At 39.4% G+C, this 20,202-nt stretch overlaps 2 protein-coding genes across 20 annotated transcripts in view; one reads left to right on the forward strand and one right to left on the reverse strand.

Moving 5' to 3' along the window:
* Positions 1–1,939, forward strand: part of RFC1 (replication factor C subunit 1) — a 73,294-nt gene extending 71,355 nt beyond the window's left edge. For all 8 annotated transcript variants that reach the window (XM_082390490.1, XM_082390488.1, XM_082390486.1 and 5 more), the window contains one exon: positions 538–1,939. In XM_082390490.1, coding sequence (XP_082246616.1) covers positions 538–615 — 78 coding nt within the window. In that variant the 3' untranslated portion in view covers positions 616–1,939. The remainder of the gene's footprint in view (positions 1–537) is intronic.
* Positions 1,940–3,295: 1,356 nt separating this feature from the next.
* Positions 3,296–20,202, reverse strand: part of KLHL5 (kelch like family member 5) — a 187,984-nt gene continuing 171,077 nt past the window's right edge. For 10 of the 12 annotated variants that reach the window (XM_082390390.1, XM_082390380.1, XM_082390391.1 and 7 more), the window contains 7 exons: positions 19,567–19,691; positions 16,790–16,871; positions 14,874–15,024; positions 13,099–13,222; positions 12,264–12,340; positions 11,815–11,939; positions 3,296–3,627 (listed from right to left, as the gene is read on the reverse strand). In XM_082390390.1, coding sequence (XP_082246516.1) covers positions 11,828–11,939; positions 12,264–12,340; positions 13,099–13,222; positions 14,874–15,024; positions 16,790–16,871; positions 19,567–19,691 — 671 coding nt within the window. In that variant the 3' untranslated portion in view covers positions 3,296–3,627; positions 11,815–11,827. Of the gene's footprint in view, positions 3,628–11,814; positions 11,940–12,263; positions 12,341–13,098; positions 13,223–14,873; positions 15,025–16,789; positions 16,872–19,566; positions 19,692–20,202 lie in introns of those variants that run through there. The other 2 variants (XM_082390392.1, XR_014244094.1) reach the window with 2 other exon arrangements.

Genomic DNA, 20,202 nt, shown 5'->3' on the forward strand with positions numbered 1-20,202 from the left:
CCATTGGCTGAGGCAAAGGAATCTAGTTTGTATCCTCTTCTGTCCTGAGTGTGTGCGCGTTTATCATTCTTGCCCCTCGATTCTGTTTTGTATGTGCAGGGGTGGGAATAGTGGCCTTCTCCAGTGTGGCTCTCTCTAGTCTTGTGCAGACATAAGAAGTCTGCTCCCTCCCCTGCTCAAACTGAGTGTGTTTGGATCTCTAATCTGAAACTGAAAGAAAAGGAAATTCTTCATGAAAACATTACCGTGTGTGTAAATTATCTCTTGCTTATTTTGCCTTTCCTAAATATATCGGTGTTCTGGGGAACATATCCTAGTTCTAGGGTCTAAATAGCTTTCCAATAGTTCAGAGCTACAGCTAGCCAGTTGTTATTAGTAAGCTCATCGGGGGTAGCCGTAGTTCAAGATCTAGGTGTTTGCAACCTTTCTTCTTTATTAAGTTGCAGGTAAAGATTTGATTTATTGTAGAGATGAACTTATTTCATTTACTCATAAACACAGCTACTAACTATTTTGTGCATCTTTCCCTCCCAACAGAAAAAGACAAAATCTTCAAAGCCTTCAAAATCAGAAAAAGAGTCCAGAAAAGGAAAAGGAAAAAGTTCAAAGAAATGAAACCATTTTTCACTGCTGACCGCTACTTTTTACTCAACCTGCTGACCAGTCTAGCTGGTCTTAGAGAATGCCTTGTTTTTCCAAAGGAACCATGTTTTAGTGTAATGGGGCAACCTCATGGTCCCATTACAAATAAACGGTGGTACAGCTAGAAGGATGTAAACAGTAGGCTGATGTACACCTCTTATAGAGGTTGATAGGACTGCTTGGGTCCTCCACTGTCCCCTGTCAATCTAATGAGATTGTACTTCAAAACGACTGTATATTCAGAATTAGAAACTACATGTGGGCTTTGGAGTCAGATTTTTTTTAGTTAACAGTAATATGTCTGGGAACAGAGGTACTAAGGCGGCTTTTGTAGGCTTAAGAATTTATCCTAATGGCCATTATAGGAGCAATGCCGATTTTTAAAAAAGAGTAGTTAGTTACTATTATGTGGAGAAATTTTGTAAATAAATCAAAATACAAAACAATCACCACCTAGAACTGGGTATTCTTTGTACATTGTCAAATATCTTGCAAAATAGAAATTAGAAATAAAAATGTTTCACATGATACATGTACAAATTCTTAAGATTGTCATCTTGTACAGTAAGATACTATGTTGGTATATTTTTTCCTTATTAATTTGCAAATGATTGGATACAAAAGCTAACTGTATTCCTACTAACCTGTTCTGTGAAACATAACTTTGGCAGTTGAAGAGTCAGAACTCTATAATTCCCAAGTTCATTACCCCTATGAGTGTCAACCACACCTCTGGTGTGAACAGAATTTCGTGGAGAGGCCTGTTTGTTATTATTAGAGGGTATTGTGGCTGCAGAAAGATTGTCAGACATTCCTAGCCTTCCAGCGTTTCAACTCATTAGTTTAAAACCAGTGGGGCCTAGGCTGGGTCAAACTCTTATCCTCACTCTGGTTTGGGACTAAATGAACTAAAATGGCTTTTGTTTACTTTGTCCCTGAGGGATCCAGTTCTGTCCTGACAGATTCCACAAACCCTACTGGAACTTTAGATTGTACCTGTAACTGCTTGTTGAGGGGCCTGAGGCTGTGGAACTAGTCTGGAATTTGGGTGTCTAGCAATTTCTTTAATCTTGTCAGTAAATGCTCAAGGGTATGTGCTACTTCTTCGAGGTATGTGCTAAAAGGAATGTAAAATCAGGATTCTGTTCCCTGCCTTTAAGGAACTGATAGTCTTGTTTGGGAGGCGAGAGGAAGTTCTTGAGACATTTAAAATGTATTTACCAGTGTGAAAAATGTCTTTCATGTAGATTAAGTTCATTATGGGAATAAAATGTTGCCTTAAGCCTTTGCCTACTAAGCCACGTCCCTCTCTTTGTTAAAAGCCCTGCTTGAAACTTCTGCTTCAGTGAAGATTTTCTTGATTGACGACTGCCTCACCTCACCAGTGGGGTGAGCATAAACTTCTTATGTGTATTTTTCCATTTCTATTGCTTTTTGATATGCAAGTCATATCTGCCTACTTGCTCTGTGCTTCCCAGGAAAGGGACTGTAATCTCCTTGCAGCCAGAACAACAGATAGTGTCCTTTACTTGTTCATTATGATTTGGAGCAACCAGTAAATCCTTATTGGAGCCACTGGATGCCACACATCATCCTTGCAGCCTAAAACTGTATACATGCTTTCTTTGCGATCCATTGAATCTTGGCCATTTGGTAGTCTATAACAAACTACTACTTTATTACTAATACTACTTCATCCTTCATTTTTTAAGTTTTATCAGTGTATTATTTACAGCAACATTATTGGGCCTCTTGAAGTTATTAATAAGGAGCACATAGTTATGTGTACTAGGAGGAGTATCTTCCTAAATAAGTTCTGGTACAATTATGCTCATTAGTGAATGTCTAAGGCCCATAACTAACTCCCAAAATATAATGTGCTTACCCTTACAGATCCCAAGTGCCTATGGCTCTTATTATTCCTGTAACCTTACAACATCCCTCAAGTGATAACACAAAACAAAGGGACCACGGGTGGGTTTAATGGTAATGACTTGTATCACTTACTTAGGAAGGCCAGGGCCTCTAGCCAGCCTTTGGGAAGGAAAAACATAAAGCTGGAGGCATGCATACGGATACCTGGATGCTGTAAAACTTTATTGGCACTTTGGGTTCTACCCTAGGCTTGTAGGTACCTCTGTAATGCTCAGAATGCTGGTGGCTATACTGTAAAATCATATCATCTGATGATACACTCAGAGTTAGTTAGGCTACATGATTCTGTCAGCTGCTCAGACTTTGGTACTTTGGCTTTGGATGGCAAGGAAGCATATACTGATATGTATAGTATTGGGTGTGTGTGACATGGGAAAGGAACCCTCCGACCACCTTGGGGAAGATTCTGAATAATGTACGTCTTCAGGGGAAGTCAAATGATTTAATTTTGTGACAGGAATTCCATACTATGTAGTTAGTATAATGACTCAAGAAACATAAGCTTATAGTTTCATTCTTTAAAAATGCTGATTTTACTGATTTTTGATGTTTTTATTCTCAGACTGATTCTGCTAAATAGCCTTGATTTGTGTAAGCCTCTCACTTCAAACTTTTTAACACTGTTAATATCTGTGCTGCCCAAACTTCACGGTATGGTTTAAAGCTATCTTCCTTTATTTCTTTTTCTGTCTTTAAATCTGGGAAAACATTACAAATATCTAATCAATAAGTTTATTTTAAAGTAGGTATTTCAAAATAGAAAAGATATCAAAAAGCTGAATATTTACAGTTATGTCATAGGTTACTATTAACAGTATAGAGCATAGAATATGTAAGACTCAGAAGAGGAAATATACAGAGTATAATAAACAGCATGTTATATATATGTCACTGTTTGTTTGTTTGCCACTCTACAAAAGTTGAAAGTGGTGACCTGGAGAGGTGACCTTGTTTTTTCTGTATTCAGGAAGGACCATCTTGAAATCTGCCAGGGGTAGAAACACAGCCTCCTGTGGAAAAATGGTATCTTCTCAGGACCATAATAAATACCTAGAAAGGACAAAAAAATAAAAAACAAAAACCCATATGCTTTTAGAAGGGTTTCAAGTAACTACTAGCATTTAGTAATAAAGCCAAGCATAATAAAGAAGATATTATTTTTGCTCATTTCTGGAATGTGGAGCAGGATCACTACATTCAAGTAAGAAATTTCCAGTCTGTAATTGAGTTTCAGTCTTGGCTTTTCAACTGACTAAAACTGTATGGGCAAGCTGTTGAACCTCTGTTATAAAGTGAGGATGATGATAACAGCCACCTTAATGAGAAGAATGAGAAAGTGCAAAGTTAAGTTAGTGCTCAGCAACTCAACCCAAAGAGGCCCATACCAAGACAAGTTATAATTAAACTGCCAGAAGTTGTTAAAGAGAAGAAGACAATCTTAAAAGCAGCAAAAGAAAACAGCTTGTTATGTACGGGGGAACCCCCTCCCCCTCATAAGACTGTCAGCAGATTCTTTTGGCAGAAACTTTGCAGGCTTGGAGAGAGTGGCCTGATACAGTCAAAGTGCTGAAAGAATAAAACTGCCAACCAAGAATATTCTACCTGGGAAAGCCATCCTTCAAAATTGAAGGAGTGAGGAAGTTTTCCAGGCAAGGAAAAGCTAAAGAGGTTCATCATCACTAGACTGGCCTTACAAGAAATGTTAAAGGGACTTCTTTAAGCTGAAACACAAGGGCACTAATTAATAATATGAAAATATATGAAATTGTAAATCTCAAAGGTAAAGTTAAATACATAAATTCAGAATAATCTAATGTTGTAATGGTAGGTACTTATAAATCTAGTGTGAAAGTTAAAAGACAAAATAGTAAAAATAACTATAATAATTTGTTAATGGATACACAAGATAAAAAGATATAAATTGTGACATCACAAACAATGTGGATGGTGAGAGTAAAAATGCATTTGAACTTAAGTTGTTATCAACTTCAAACAGGCTGTTATATTTTATGTAAGTAAGTCTCATGGTATCCACAAAGCGAAACCTATGGTAGACAAAAGAGAAAGGAATCTATCTAAGCATATGACTACAGAAAATTGTCAGATCACAAAAAGAGAAAAAGGAGCAAGAAAAGAAGAAAGGAACAAAGGAATTACAAAACAGCCAGAAAACAATGAACAAAATGGCAGCAAGTCCCTATCTATCTATCAATAACTACTTTAAATATAATTATAAATTCTCTGATCAAAAGACAGAATGGATAAAACCCAAGATCCATCTATATGCTGCCTGCAAGAGACTCACTCAGCTTTAAGGACACACAGACTGAAAGTGAAGGAATGGAAAAAGATATTCCATGCTAATGGAAACCAAAAGAAAGCTGGAGTAGCTATACTTAGACAAAATAGACTTTAAAACAAAGACTGTAAGAAGGGACAAAGAAGGCCATTATATAATGATAAAGGGATCAATCCACAAGAGGATATAACATTTGTAAGTATTTTTTATTTACATTAGCAGCACCTAAATATAAGCAAATATTAACATATCTAAAGGGAGAAAGAGCAATACAGTAATAGGAGGGGACTTCATTATCCCACTTTCATCAGTGAATAGATTTTCATTTGACAGAAAACCAATAAGGAAACATTGGTCTTAAATGACATGTTAGGCCAGATGGACTTAACGCATTTACAGAACATTCCATCCCAAAGCAGGAGAATACACATTCTTCTCAAGCACACATGGAACATTTCTCCAGGATAGATCATATGTAAGGCCACGAAACAAGTCTTAATAAATTTAGAAGACTGAAATCATATCAAGCATCTTTTCTGACCACAAAAGTATGAAACTACAAATCAATTACAAGAAGAAAACTGGAAAATTCACAAATACGTGGAGATTCAAACATGCTACTCAACAACCGCTGGGTCAAAGAAGAAATCAAAAGAGAAATAAAAGAAATACCTGACACATGAAAATGGAAATAGAGTTGGCCCTCCATATCTGTGGGTTCCATATCCACAGATCCAACCAACCATGGATCAAAAGATTCAGGAAAAAAAAAAAGTACCAGAAAGTTCCAAAAAGCAAAACTTGAATTTGCTACATGCTGGCAACTATTTACATAGCATTTACATTGTATTAGGTAATATAAGTAATCTAGAGATGATTTAAAGTATACGGGAAGATGTGCATAGTTTATATTCAAATACTACACCATTATATATAAGGGACTTGAGCATCCGTGGATGTTGGTGTCCACTAGGGATCCTGGAACCAATCCCCCACGAATACTGAGGTACAGCTATACAGCATACCAAATCTTCTGGGATGCAACAAAAACAGTTTCTAAGAAGGAAGCTCATAACAATAAACACCTGCATTAAGAAACAAGAAGGATCTCAAATAAACTTCACACCTTAAGGAACTAGAAAAAGAACAAGCTAAGCCCAAAGTTAGTAGAGGAAGGAAATCTCAAAGAGCAGAAATAAATGAAATGGAGACTAAAAAGACAATAGAAAAGTTCAATAAAACTAATAGCTATTTTTTTCCCCCCAAAAGATAGATAAATAGACAAACCTTTAGCTAGAATCACCAAGAAAAGGGACTCAAAATCAGAAATGAAAGAGGAGATATTACATTCGATACCACAGAAATACAAAAGAGACTACTATGAAACACTATAATGCCAGCAAAATGGACAACCTAGAAGAAATGGATAAATTCCTAGAAACATACAACCTTCTAATACTGAATCATGAAGAAATAGAAAATTAGACCAATTACTATCAAGGAGATTGAATCAGTAATCAAAAACAACCTGACAAACAAAAATCCAGGACCAGATGGCTTCACTGGTTAATTCTACCAAACACTTAGAGAAGAATTAATACCAATCCTTCTCAAACTTTTCCAAAAAACAGAAGAGGAAACACTTCCAAACTCATTCCATGAGGCCAGCATTACTCTGATACCAAAACCAGACAAAGAAGCTACAAGAAAGAAAATTACAGGCCAATATCTCTGATGAACATAGTTGCAAAAACCCTCAACAAAATATTAGCAAACTGAATTCAATAATACATTAAAGGAATCACACACCATAATCAAGTGGGATTTATTGGAGGAATGCAAGGATAGTCTAACAGCCAGAAATCAATCAAGATGATACACCACATTAACAAAATGAAGGATAAAAATCATATGATCATCTTGATATAGAAAAAGCATCTGACAAAATTCAACATCTGCTCATGATAAAAACTTTCACAAAAGTGGGTATAGAGGGAACATACCTCAACATCATAAAGGCCATATAGGACAAGCCCACAGCTATCACACTCAATGGTGAAAAGCTGAAAGCTTTTCCTCGAAGATCAGGAATAAGACAAGGATGTCACTCTTGCCTTCAGGCGAGAAAAAGAAATAAAAGGCATTCAGATAGGAAAGGAGTAAGTTAAACTGTCGCTATTTGCAGATGACATATTATATATAGGGAACCCTGAAGACCACCAAAAAAGCTGTTAGAACTAATAAATTCAGCAAAATTGCAGGATACAAAATCAATATACAAAAATCTGTTGTATCTAATAATGAACTATCAGAAAGAGAAATTAAGAAAACAATCTTATTTACAATTGCATCAAAAAGAATACAATACCTAGGAGTGAATTTAACCGAGGAGGTGAAAGACCTGTGCACTGAAAAACTATAAGACACTGATGAAAGAAACTGAAGATATAAATAAATGGAAAGATTTTCTATGCTTATGGATTGGAAGAATTAATATTGTTAAAGTGTCCACACTACCCAAAGCAATCTACAGATTCAATGCAATTCCTGTCAATTTCCAATGGCATTTTTCACAGAAATAGAACAAACAATCCTAATATTTGTATGTAACGACAAACACACTGAACAGCCAAAAAGCAATGTTGAGAAAGAACAAAGCTGGAAGCACCACATTTCCTGATTTCAAACTATATTATGCAGCTATAGTAATCAAAACAGTATGGTATCAGTATAAAAACAGACACACAGATTGATGGAAGAGAATAGAGAGCCCAGAAATAAACCTGTGCATATATGGTCAACTTATGACAAAGAAGCCAAGAATATACAATGGGGAAAGGCAGTCTCTTAAATAAATGGTGTTGGGAAAACTGGACAGCCACGTGCAAAAGAATGAAACTGGATCACTGTCTTACACCATACACAAAAATTAACTCAAAATGGATTAAAGTCTTGAACATAAGGCCTGACAACATAAAACTCTTAGACGAAACCATAGAGAGTAAGCTCCTTGACATTGGTCTTGGCAATGTATTTTTGTATGTGACACCAAAAGCAAAGGCAACAAAGCAAATATAAACAAGTAAGACTACATCAATCTAAAAAGTTGCCATCAACAAAATGAAAAGGCAACCTATGGAATGGGAGAAATATTTGCAAATCATACATCTGATAATTTGGGTTAATATACAAAATATATAAAGAACTCATACAACTCAATAGAAAAAAACATCCAATTAAAAAAATGGGCAAAGGCTCTGAATAGACATTTTTCCAAAGAAAACACACATATGGTCAATACGTACATGAAAAGGTGCTCAGCATCACTAATCAGGGAAATGCAAATCAAAACCACGATGAGATATCACCTCACACCTGTTAGAATGGCTATTATCAAAATGACAAGAAATAACAAGTCTTGGCAAGGATATGGAGAAAAGGTATCCATTGTGCACTGTTGGTGGGCATGTAAATTGATGCAGCCATTATGGAAAACACTATAGAGATTCCTCAAAAAGTTAAAAATAGAACTACCATATGTTCCAGCAATTCTACTTCTGTGTATTTATCTGAAGGAAACAAAATCACTACCTTGAAAAGGTATCTGCACCCCAGTGTTCATTACAGCATTATTTACAATAGCCAAGACATGGAAGTGACCTAAGTGTCCACTAATACTGGATAAAGAAAATGGCACTGGATAAAGAATATGTGGTGTATATGTATACATGTGTATATACATATAAAAAAGAAGGAAATACTGCCATTTGTACCAACATGGATGGACCTTGAGGGCATTATGGTAAATGAAATAAGAGACAGATACTATATGATCTCACTTACATGTTTAATTAAAAAAAAACCCCCACTGAACTCATAGATACAGAACAATTTGTTGGTTGCCAGAGGGTGGGGGTGGGCAGAATGAAGGTGGTCAAAAGGTATAAAATTCCAATTACAAGTAAGTCCTGGGGATGTAATATACAGCATGGCGATTACAGTTAACAACACTGTATACTTGGAAGTTGCTAAGAGAATAGATATTAAAAGTTCTCAATTAAAAAAAAATTGTAACTGTGTGGTGATGGATGTTAACTAAATTACTGTGGTAATCATTTCATGGTGTAAACATATATCAAATCATTATGTTGTACACCTAAAACTAATACAAGGTGATAATTATACCTCAAAAAAAAGTTGTGAAATATTAAATGTATATTGTTTTAAGATGCTAAATATGTCATAATATGTGGCAACAGAAAAATAAACATATCCCAATCATAATTTGAGCAAGATTTTAAAACAGAATTTGACAAACTGATTCTAAAATTTTAGAGAGAAATGGAGAGAAGTAAGAGTAGTCAAAACAGTCTTGGAAAAAATGACAAAGTTGTAGAATCCACAATACCTGGCTTTAAGATATGCTATAACGTCACAGTAATGAAGACAGTATAGTGTAAAAATAGGGGACAAATAGAGCAATGGAAAAGAAGAGAGGGTCCAGAAGTAGACCCATTTTTAAAACCCAGCTGATTTTCAACAAAGGCATGCAAGCAGTTCAATGGGGAAAGGAAAGACTTTTCAACAAATGGTGTTGGAAGACTGGATATCTACTTGAGGGGGAAAAGAATCTCAATCCCCACCTCATACTGTAAACAAAAATAACTTCAAGATGGATCACAGACCCAGAGCTTCTAGAAAAAAACATAGGCGAATATGCTCCTGACTTTTGAGTAGGCAAAAATTTTCTTAGACACAGAAAGTAATAATAAAATAAAACAATGATAAATTATAATTCATCAGAATCAAAATCTGCTCATCAAAAGACCATTAAGGTATATGTATAACTGATTCACTTTGCTGTACACCTGAAACTAACACATTGTATAGTTGATAAATCAACTATATTCCAAAAAAAAAAAGACCATTAAGAAAAAGAAGTGGTCCCTGGTCCGGGAAAATCCCACATGCTGCGGAGCAACTAAGCCCGTGCACCACAACTACTGAGCCCGCGTGCCACAACTACTGAGCCCACACACCTAGAGCCTGTGCTCCACAACAAGGGAAGCCACTGCAATGAGAAGCCCACGCACTACAACGAAGAGTAGCCCCCACTCGCCGCAACTAGAGAAAAGCCCACGCACAGCAACGAAGACCCAATGCAGCCAAAAATAAATAAATAAAAAATTAAAAACAAAAAAAAAAAAGAAAAAGAAGTGGGAAGCCACAGAGTGGGAGAAAATATCGGCAAAATAAATCTGACTAAGATTTAGATCTAGAATATACAAATAAAGAACCTTTATAACAATAATAAGGCAATACCCAGTAATAATAGGAAAGGAACAGTCTTTTCAACAAATGGTGCTGAGACACCTGGTCATCCACACACAAAAGGAAATTGGGTCCCTACCTCACATCATACACAAAAATTAAATGGATCAAAGACATTAAGTATAAGAGCAGCAACTATAAAACTCTTAGAATGAAACATTAAGTGTCAATCTTTGTGACGCTAGGTTAAGCAGTGGTTTCTTAGACATGACACGAAGAACACAAGCAGCCAAAGGAAAAAAAATAAATTGGACTTCATCAAAATAATAAAAACTTCTGTACATCAAAGGATGCTATGAAGAAAGTAAAAAAATACTTCCACAGAATAGGATATTTGCACATCACGTATCTGATAGAGGACTTGTACCTAGAATATATTAAGGATTCTTACAACTCGATAAAAAGAAAAAATACCCAGTTAAAAAAATGGGTAAAGGACTTGAAGACAGTTATCTAAAGAAGATACACAAATGGCCGACAAGCACGTGAAAAGATGCTCAACATCGTTATCATTAGGGAAATGCACATCAAAACCACAATGCGATACTACTTCACACCTACCAGGATGGTTATAATCAAGCATGCAGACAACAGCAAGTGTTGGTGAGGATGTGGGAAAACTAGAACCCTTGGGTGCTGCTGGCAGGAATGTGAGAGACTGCAGGTGCTACAGAAAGCAGTTTGGAGTCCAAGGAACAGCCAAGAGGCCAGTGGGGCTGCAGCATAGTGAGCAGAGGAGGAGGCTGGGGCCCAGTTCATGTCGAGTCTTTTAGGCTCTTTATTTTTGCAGGTGCAATAAAAAGTCCCCCTGAGGAAGGGAACCAGATACACTGCAGGGGGACTGAGAGGACTTGCCCGTGGACTGGGGGATTGGTGGTGTCCACATTTCCATCCTGATCAGCTGGTAGGATGGAGCTGCTGTTTACTGATGGAGTGAAGACTGCGAGGACAGGTTTCGTGTGAAAACCTAGGGTTTCGTTTTAACTATGTTTAGTGCTGTGTCAGGGACTAGTCTCACTTTTTCCTTTTAATTAAAGAATCTTAAAGAGTTTTTGGCAGGGGCTTTTGGCTTTCCACCTGGAGACTGTGTTTCCCTGCCTCTGCTTGCAGTACGTGTGGCCCTCTGAGTACATTCTTGCCAATGGAGTGAGAGTGGAAGGGGTATTGTGCTGCTTCCAGGCAACAAAAATGACACTTGGAAAGAAAAAGAAATGGGGATTTTTCAAGCCTCTGGAAGCAAAAATTTTTACAATATATTCTCCTGAATTATAGAACTCAAAAACCCCCCTGTTAATAGCTAGCTACAGTTTTAATGGACTGGTTAAAAAGAAGCCCATGTGATTTGATAATATACGTTTTGGTTGGAATCCATGCTGCTGCTTGGCCAAATAACCTTTGTCACCATGGAGACTGTACAACCTGCGTTTTAGCTTTTTTTTTTTTTAAGTACATCAAAGGTTTGTTTCAAATCTGACAAGTTTTGTTCGTTCAAATCTGACAAGTTACATGATGCACAAAAAGGAGCCAATGGCAAAACACACTGTAAAGCTGTGTCCACCCCGTGGATCTCGTGCCCTGGGAAGGTAAGTGGATGGTCGGGCACTTACCTGCACATGCCACTCACTGCTCCACTTCTGTCCGCAGGTACTGGGTACAGTCTGAGATTTTTTTCAGCTGAGCAAAGTTTAATCTTTCTGAACACATAGGACATGTGCTTTCAGTGTTTAACATGCTGTTTGGAGAGGGAAAGACAGAGTAGATTAAATATTCCTTTACTTTTGGGTTATTGTGATGTGAAAAGCAACTATTCCTTTCTACTTCTTAGTACATGTTCATCATGAGACTTAAGAATTAGGAATATTCAGTCTCATGTGAAATCCCATTTAAGGAAAATGTTCTCAAAGATCACAGAAGGTTCTCTTCCAAGAAGACAATTTGAGTCTTTAGAGATTTTTAAGAACATGAACAAATAAAGAGACCTCAGTATAAAAGTGGTTGAATAAAAGGCCTATTATTCGATAAATCTGTATGGCTGAGTGAAATGATGTGCACTTACATCTTGAATTCTGAATACAGTGCAGGGAAGTCACAATGTGGACACACTGTCCAATCATCCTTTAACATATGTCGACCCTGGAAACAGTACATTGAAGAATAAAATTCATCTTTATTTTTAAAACTCCCCCCATTATTCAATTAGAATACATGGTTACAGTTAAAAGCCAGACCTCTAAATTATGAAATTATTGATATTTCACATAGGTGGGTAATTGATTAGAAAGAAATGGCATCAAAAGGACTAAAGCCAAATTTATCAGATTCATGTATAAAGAGAATAATCTTCAATATTGTGACATTACCTAGATTTATTTTCCTTTAAAATAAAGCTTATGTTAGCCTAGTGATGAACAAATAATCTGATAATTTGTTCTAATAATAGGTCTTAATATTAAAGTGTATAATAAAAGCCATCACTTATTAAGTGCTACAGCATGCCGGGAATTGTATTAAGGCTTCAAACATGTCCTCTCGTCAACCTGCAGTTTACCTCAATAGGCAGGTACTGTTAACCGATGGACCTAGCAAGGTAAAAGCAAATCGCACCAGGTTATGTAACCAGTAAGGGGCAGAAAGACGATCTAAGCCTAGGACCATCTGATCCCCAAGTGTGTGCTCTCCTGCCCCACAGTGCCTTCCTGATACTCACTTAGGTTATTATGTGCCTTGAATATAACTTTCAACTTTGTTGACCATGAAATTGTATGCTAAATGTTGCAGGAAATTTGAGGGATAAGATTATTTCAGAAGTGAAGAAAGTATTGACACACAAGTATTCAAATGGGCTATAGATATATATGCAAAGAAAGGGAAATAATGATAAAGAAACTTACTGTTGCAATGCAATATGGGATGTTATTTTTACATCCAGGACAGAGAAGTTCACACTCTGGGAGAAGAAATTCGCAGAATGGACATGGGGTTGTGGCCTCTTCTGTCTCGGATGTATCAGGTCTCCTGTGAGGAAGAATCACATGAAATGCACCTACTTCTTCATAGTCAGACTCTGAGACTAGAGATACAAGCTCCGGCCCACGGAGGAGCGAGAGGAATGAGGACTGCTCAGACTAGCATTCCATGGCCACCTCTGGGAGCTGGAGTTCACAGCACATTACGTGGGAGAAAACACGGGTGGGTCTGGCTGTCTCGTGTCTTCCTTGCCACTGGAGTAGTGACCTTGCTACTTCTCTGTCTTTCCCTTTGTATACTGAGGTCGTGAAGGCTGTCCAGGGCTGTGCAGCACAACTTTCTGTGACAATGGCACTGTTCTAATTCTGCGCTCTCCAATACGGTAGCTGTGAGCCACATGGAGCTCAGAGCACTTGAAATATGGAGAGTGTGAGGAACTAAGTTTTACATTTTATTCACTTTTAATTAATTTAAGTTTAAATAGCTACATGCAGCCAGCAGATACCGTATTAGACCTCATAGCTAAGAGTACTCTTGCGCGGGGAGAGAATAACCAGCGCCTCTTCAAGCTGGCACCTAGGCTGGTGTGGCACGAAACTGGGGGATAAATGTGCTCTAGCTTTTTCTCCCCACCTCACTCTCCCTGATGGCAGGTATGTTGGCTCAGACTGATTTGGTCTGAAGCTACTTAGGCGTATCAGCTTTGAAAAAAAAAAAGGGAGTGTTCCAAGTAGCCCCTCTCCAGGTTAGAGTTCTCTGCCATGAGCCGAGCTAACAATAAGTAGTATTTGCTTCCCTTTGCCATTACTGGTGTAGCCATCTCCCTTGGCTGAGATGAGAGAGTTCTGGGTCAAGATTCAGGTACACCTGAGTTCCCTGGTCAAAATGGGACTAACAGGTACCCCAGATGTCATCGCTATGAACAAGTGGTAGTACAGAACTACTACAGGATTGCAGTTAATTTTTCCTTTTGTAAAGATGAATGCTACTTTCTCCTAGTTTTCCTGTTGAAAACCAGGCTTTCTGAAGTGAGGATATGCCTTATGTGCCTTTGGAGCTACACAGGATTTCGAAATGGAGTCTCTTTTGGCAATAGGCGGTATAATTACCAAGTTTCTTACACTGAGAAATATCCACTCTTTGTCTGTGGCAGACACGCTATTTGCTGCCTCCCTAATAGCCATCTTTTCCTTCTTCCTTGCCAACAGAACTTGGTTTTTACTCAGCAGTATGCTTTTCAGCTAGAGGTAGCCACGCGGCTGAGTAGTGAGATGTAAATGCAAGTCCTGGGGGTGGTGTCCTTCCTAACTAAAAAGGCAAAAGACCTTTTCATCTTTTAATTTCCCTCCTCCTTTCTGCGTTGAATGGGGTACATGATGTCACCCCACCATGACAACCACCACTGTGCAGCCATGAGGAGGAAACCTCTGTGCTCTGGATGGTAAAGCCAAAAGGCAGAGGGATCGGTCCTCGGTGACATCGGGACATGGCACCACCAGCCCTGGACTACGATGCCTTGTGCATGAGTCAGATAAGTCAGATAAAGCCGTCGTTCGGTTTCCAGGTGCTGGTAGCTGAGTACAATCCTAATTGCTACCCCCAATCTGTGTTCTTGTTCAGCCCACAAAATAGCAGCTATGTTCTGAAAGATACACTTGTGAAGTGCGATTAGATGGTAGAAACAGCTGTCGCCGCCTACCTGACCATTGCCTCGATCTTCTTTTTGTATTTGACATCTATCTTGTTGCGGTACTCGGGCCTCATCAACATGGCTGCAAAGCTGAAGGCAGAGTGCTTCAGGCCGGCCCTGTGACACTCGATCACGGTAGACGTCAGGATCGGCACGATGTCTGCAACACAAACAGGAGCGGGAAGAGCACGTTGCCTCTGCTGGCGTGATGCCAGGATTGCACATCTCTAAATTCGCTTCTTCTGACCAAGAACCAGAAATGGACTGTTTAACTAACGAGGAAAGGGCACGGCAGTGGAGTCAGGTAACTGCTCACCACAATGTCTTTCCCCTGATGATACTGTGTTTGGCCTGTAACACCAGGACCCACACTCCCTCGCAGTAACCTTTTGTGTGCGTCCTTCCCCGCCTCTGAGAGAGTTTTTTGCATTTGACAGGACTGCTGATGAATGGGTGGGGAGATGAACAATTTCATGCACTGACCTCTCTGCGTGCACCTGTTTCTTCAGGACAGATACCTAAAAGTCAAATTACTGGCTCAAAGAACGTGACTTTAAAGAAAAAATACTCCTAGCACAAATTGCCAAACTGCTTTCTAGAAAGGCCACAACAATGTGCATTCCCACCAGCAGTCATGAGAATGCCTGTACTATCACACCCTTTGCCAGCATTCTGTACAATTATTTTAGTCTTTATTATGTAACAAAAAAGAACACATTTAGAGAACAGGGGTTGGTGAATTATGACCTGTGAGCTAAATCTGGCCCTCTGTTTCTGTATGGCCCATTTGCTAAGAAAGACTTTTACATTTTTAAACGACTGGAAAAAAAATCAAAAGGAGAAGAATATTCTGTGACATGTGAAAGATTTATGAGGTTCAAATGTTAATGTCCCAAAGAGTAAAGTTCTGTCGGAACAGCCACGCTCATCCGTTTATGTACAGGTCACGCCGAAATGGCGGAGTTGAATAGTTGCAGCAGAGACACGTGGCCCACAAAGCCCCGAACGTTCGACATCTGACCCTTTACAGAAAACCTTTGTTGACCCCGTCATGGAATGTGACAAAATCTGATCACTGAAAAATGTTATAATGACATGTCTTTTAGAATACTGGGACCTTTTTCAGAGGCAATGGTCTACAGTGGTTGAGAACACAGAGTCAGACTTACTGGCTGACAGTATGGTCTCGGGCAAGTGTTACCTCACTTCTTTTGCCCCAGTTTGCTTATCTGTAAAATAGGGAAGATAACAATAGGCCACTTGTGTGCAATCTTGAGACTGTTTTCCTTAGAAGGATCTGCCTGAAACTGGGATCTGGGAACTTGGATTTTGGGAGAGTTCCCGCCATTTCCAGAACCGAGAAGAGTGGCTGCCTGTTCCTGGCCTTTTTGTACAAACAACAGGGTTTATGCGGAGCACCTGCTTTCTGGGAGTCTGAAAACTTGGTACAGGCCAAGCAGGCGGTGCTGACGTGGCCAGCTCCCCAAGACCACCCCTGGGTACCGAGTCTCTCACAAGCACCCTGTAGACACCACCTTCCACGTGCTGCCCGGAGGTGCTGAGTGTGTCCCGTGTGACTTCACTGCGCGGGGGGGTGGCAGGGGGGCTGTGGACGCTCGCCCCTGACCTCCGGGCCCCCCCCCCGGCACCTTTCCCCTCTGCCGATTTTGCTTTGTATCCTTTCCCTGTAATAAATCTTACCTTTAGCACTACTGTATGTTGAGTTATGTGAGTTCCCCTCGTGAATTATCACACCTGGGGGTGGTCTTGGGGACAGACGCCGGTTACACCGCTTCACGGGGTTGTTGTGAGGATTAAATGAGTTACTACGTGTAGAGGACAGCGGCTGGCAGAGTTAGTGAGGAGGATCTCGTCATGCTACAGTCAGGCAGAAATGGGGACCACGGGCTCCTCTCAGTACTCACGTGACGGAAATTTGCTGATGTTGTTGGCCACCCGGATAAGCATACGTGCCCCTTTCATATGATTTCCATTTTTAACGTGAATCTGAAATAAATGATAAATTTTACTCTTCTTATAGACTTTAACCCTAATCCATGTTTCATTCACCCAAATAAACAACTCCTTGATTGTGACCCTGAACAGGTGGTCACGGGCTCCTTGCAGCCTTACTTTAATGCCACTTGGGGTTTCTCCCTTATCCTCCTTCCAGCAGCTGTGACTTGGCCCCCTGGCGTCACCAGCCTCACCCCTACTCTACACTCTGCTTTTTACTTTGCCTGAGACCACTCAACATGAGTTCAAATCCCTGGTCCATCTCTTACTGGCCATTATGGGGGGACTAACAAGTTGTTGTGAGACCTGAAAGCTGAGTTCTGAGTTAGGCAGGAGAGAGGATGAGTTGCTATAGGAAGAGGGCGCTGCCTGTGTAAGGGAAGGGGCAACGATGGCTGGAGGGGCCTGAGCTTAGGCAAGTACGAGTGGGATCTGTGATGAAAGGAGGGGGTCCACTTAGGATGACATGAGGCTGGGGAGTCGGCAGGGCCGGACCACAATGTCACTGCTGTCGTCCAGTGAGAGGAAGCGGTCCACAGAGGGCAGGCAGTGGGGATGGAGAGAAGTAGACAGACGAGGAGTCAGAACTGATGATATTTGGTGAGAAGGTGAAGGGTGAGTACAGAATAACTCAACTCCCAGGCGTAACATCCATCCGGTCTAAGCACGTGGATGATGATATAATTTACTGAGCACTGCAACGTAATTCGTAAATATTAACTGAATCTAAAGTCACCCTCCACTGACTCCCTGGGCCTCAGACTGCCCGGCTCAGCCCCCCATGTGCAAAGGCCCCAGGCTGTCCTTCAGCCAAAGTCCCTGTCTCAGCTCGGGGAGGAAGCATCCACCAAAGCCAAGTCTCCATTTCCCCTGAAATGTGGCTGACTTTCTCCAGTCCTTTGTGTCAAAGAGGGCTGTGACATTTTTACATCAATTCTTATTTGATAAGGTCTAATAGTTTCCCTTCTGATACCACAAGCAGTTAAAAATCTTGAAAATACCTGGTGCTTGAATAAGAGACTAGAGCAGAGGGGAAAAGTAACATGGGTGCTCTTCAGTGGAAGGGGAAGAGGATGTCTGGTCCCGTGGAAGTGATGGGCCAGCTCTTAGGGCCGGAGGAAAAGAAAAAGACTCGAGAACCATCCCTATGGCTTTTGGTGGAAGAAAGCCCTGGTCCTGGAGGGCTTCTTATAGCAATCCCTATTTTTGTTCCCATCTTCCACTAACTTGTTTCTATCCTCCCCTCCACCCCTAAAGGCTGGATTCTGTGCCCCCAGCACATTGGCACCAGCACTGATGTCTGAAGCTGAGAAAGTCCTCCCTCCCCCTTTCTATTCCTTTCTGTACGAGAGAAGGGACACCCTGTGGCTCCGAAGGGAAATGCACTCCTGGTGATTGCAAGTTGGAATTCTAAGTTTTCTCTTACAATCAGGACTATAGACCTATGGGGCCTAAAATGGCAGCCACTAGTCACATGTGGCTACTTAAATAAAAATTAAGATTATGTAAAATTTAAAGTTTAGTTTATCAGTTGCACTATCTGTATTTCAAGTGCTCCACAGCCAGGCTAGTGGATACAGAACACTTCTAGCACTGCGGAAAGTTCTATTGGGCAGTGCTGTTATGGACCATAATTAGGATCTAAACCATTCATAACGTGATTGCTGTAACCTAGAAAACTTCAGAATTGCATAAGCTCTTGTGGTCTGGCCTGAAAACTGACTTAGCATTAATATGGGAAGATGTACTTTGACATAAATGAAAATTTGGAAAAGTATGTAAGTTGGCATCTACCTGTATTTTTACAAAGATATGTGTCTGTATATAAATATGTGTGTGTGTGTATATACATATATATGTGTGTGTGTGTATATATATATATACACACATATAATATTTATGTAAATTGTAAATAGAAGTATTTCAGGTTTGCATGTTCTATTTTGTTTTTATTGAAAATCACTGATTAAAAAATATCAGTGATTTTTATGGACATAAATATATTCCTAATGTAAAAAAAAAAGGGTGCACACATGTATTTTAGAAATATGGAGGATATATACAACACAGTGTTAACAATTGTTATATCTGGTGATGGATTTAAAGGGGGCAAGTTATTTCTTCATTATACTTTTCTATATTCTCTAAATTTTCTCAGTGAATATCTATTTTATATTCAGATGAAAACTAAATAGTATTAAAACACAGTGGAATTGTATAAAATCCACTATCCTAGAATTAATAAACTTAGGAAGCTCTGGTTAAAGAAAAATGTTTTCTGTAAATCTTTTTTTGACCAAGTAATACATTTATATGCTTCAAAATCAAAACAGTATAAAAAGATATACTATATGGAGAAACCTGTTCTTCCTCTTCTCCCCTGACTGGGTTTGGTGAAACGCCTCCTCTGCCCCATGCCTTGATCCCTTCAGGAAACTATTTTTCCTAGGTTTTTTTTAAAATATATTTCTAATTTTATTTACAATGAAAAAAATATATATTTTTCTGCCTTTTGGTACACAAAAGGCAGCATATTGTATAATTATTCTGTATCTTGCTTTTTCGGTTAACGCTACAGAGATCTAGGAAATGGCTCTAATCCAATGGAAAGGAGCCCAGAAGGAAAGCCCTTCAGGTGATTAGCGCACCTGGCAGACTGGGTCCCAAGTCACTCAAAGGGCCTCACCTTCACTAGTATGTAACTGTGCAGAATCATGAGGTTGGTGGCCATCTCAGAGGGAATTTTGATCTTCTGAGATTTAAGTTCTGCATACATGCTGAAGAGAACGTCATGTGCATTCCGATAGTTTCCTTGAAAAGAGGTGGTAAGATGACATTACTGCAAAGGATGAAATCTGAGGACTTTCTATGGGCCACCATTTTACAGGTGGATTTTGTTAATCATCTTATTAAGTTACTAAGTAATAAAGAATGAGATTTGATTCCATATTTTCCAAAATTGTATTCCATATTTATGAACATCTGAAAGAATCAGCTTGCAAAAATTAGTGAAGATGTCAGACTAATTCTGACTTTTTCAATGAGTATTTACAGAGCATAGATATGAACAGAACCATTCTAGAGATTCTATAAACAGTCCCTGCGTGTTATAAAGAACTAGGTCAATAAGAATACCACACCGTCTTCCACCTTGTAATATGTTTTATATTGTTAAGGCCAAATACCTGGGATGGAAAGAAAGTGTAGTGAAAGTGCAGGGGGGTCTGTGGGCTGGAGAGGTCAGAGAAGTCGCCGTCCAGGAGACAGAACTGTGAGGAGGAGAGGAACTAGCACCTAACATGAGAAGGCTTCAGTGGAGCTG

Source organism: Balaenoptera borealis (genome assembly GCF_965194805.1).
Source record: "Balaenoptera borealis genome assembly, chromosome: 4".
NCBI lineage: Eukaryota > Metazoa > Chordata > Mammalia > Artiodactyla > Balaenopteridae > Balaenoptera > Balaenoptera borealis.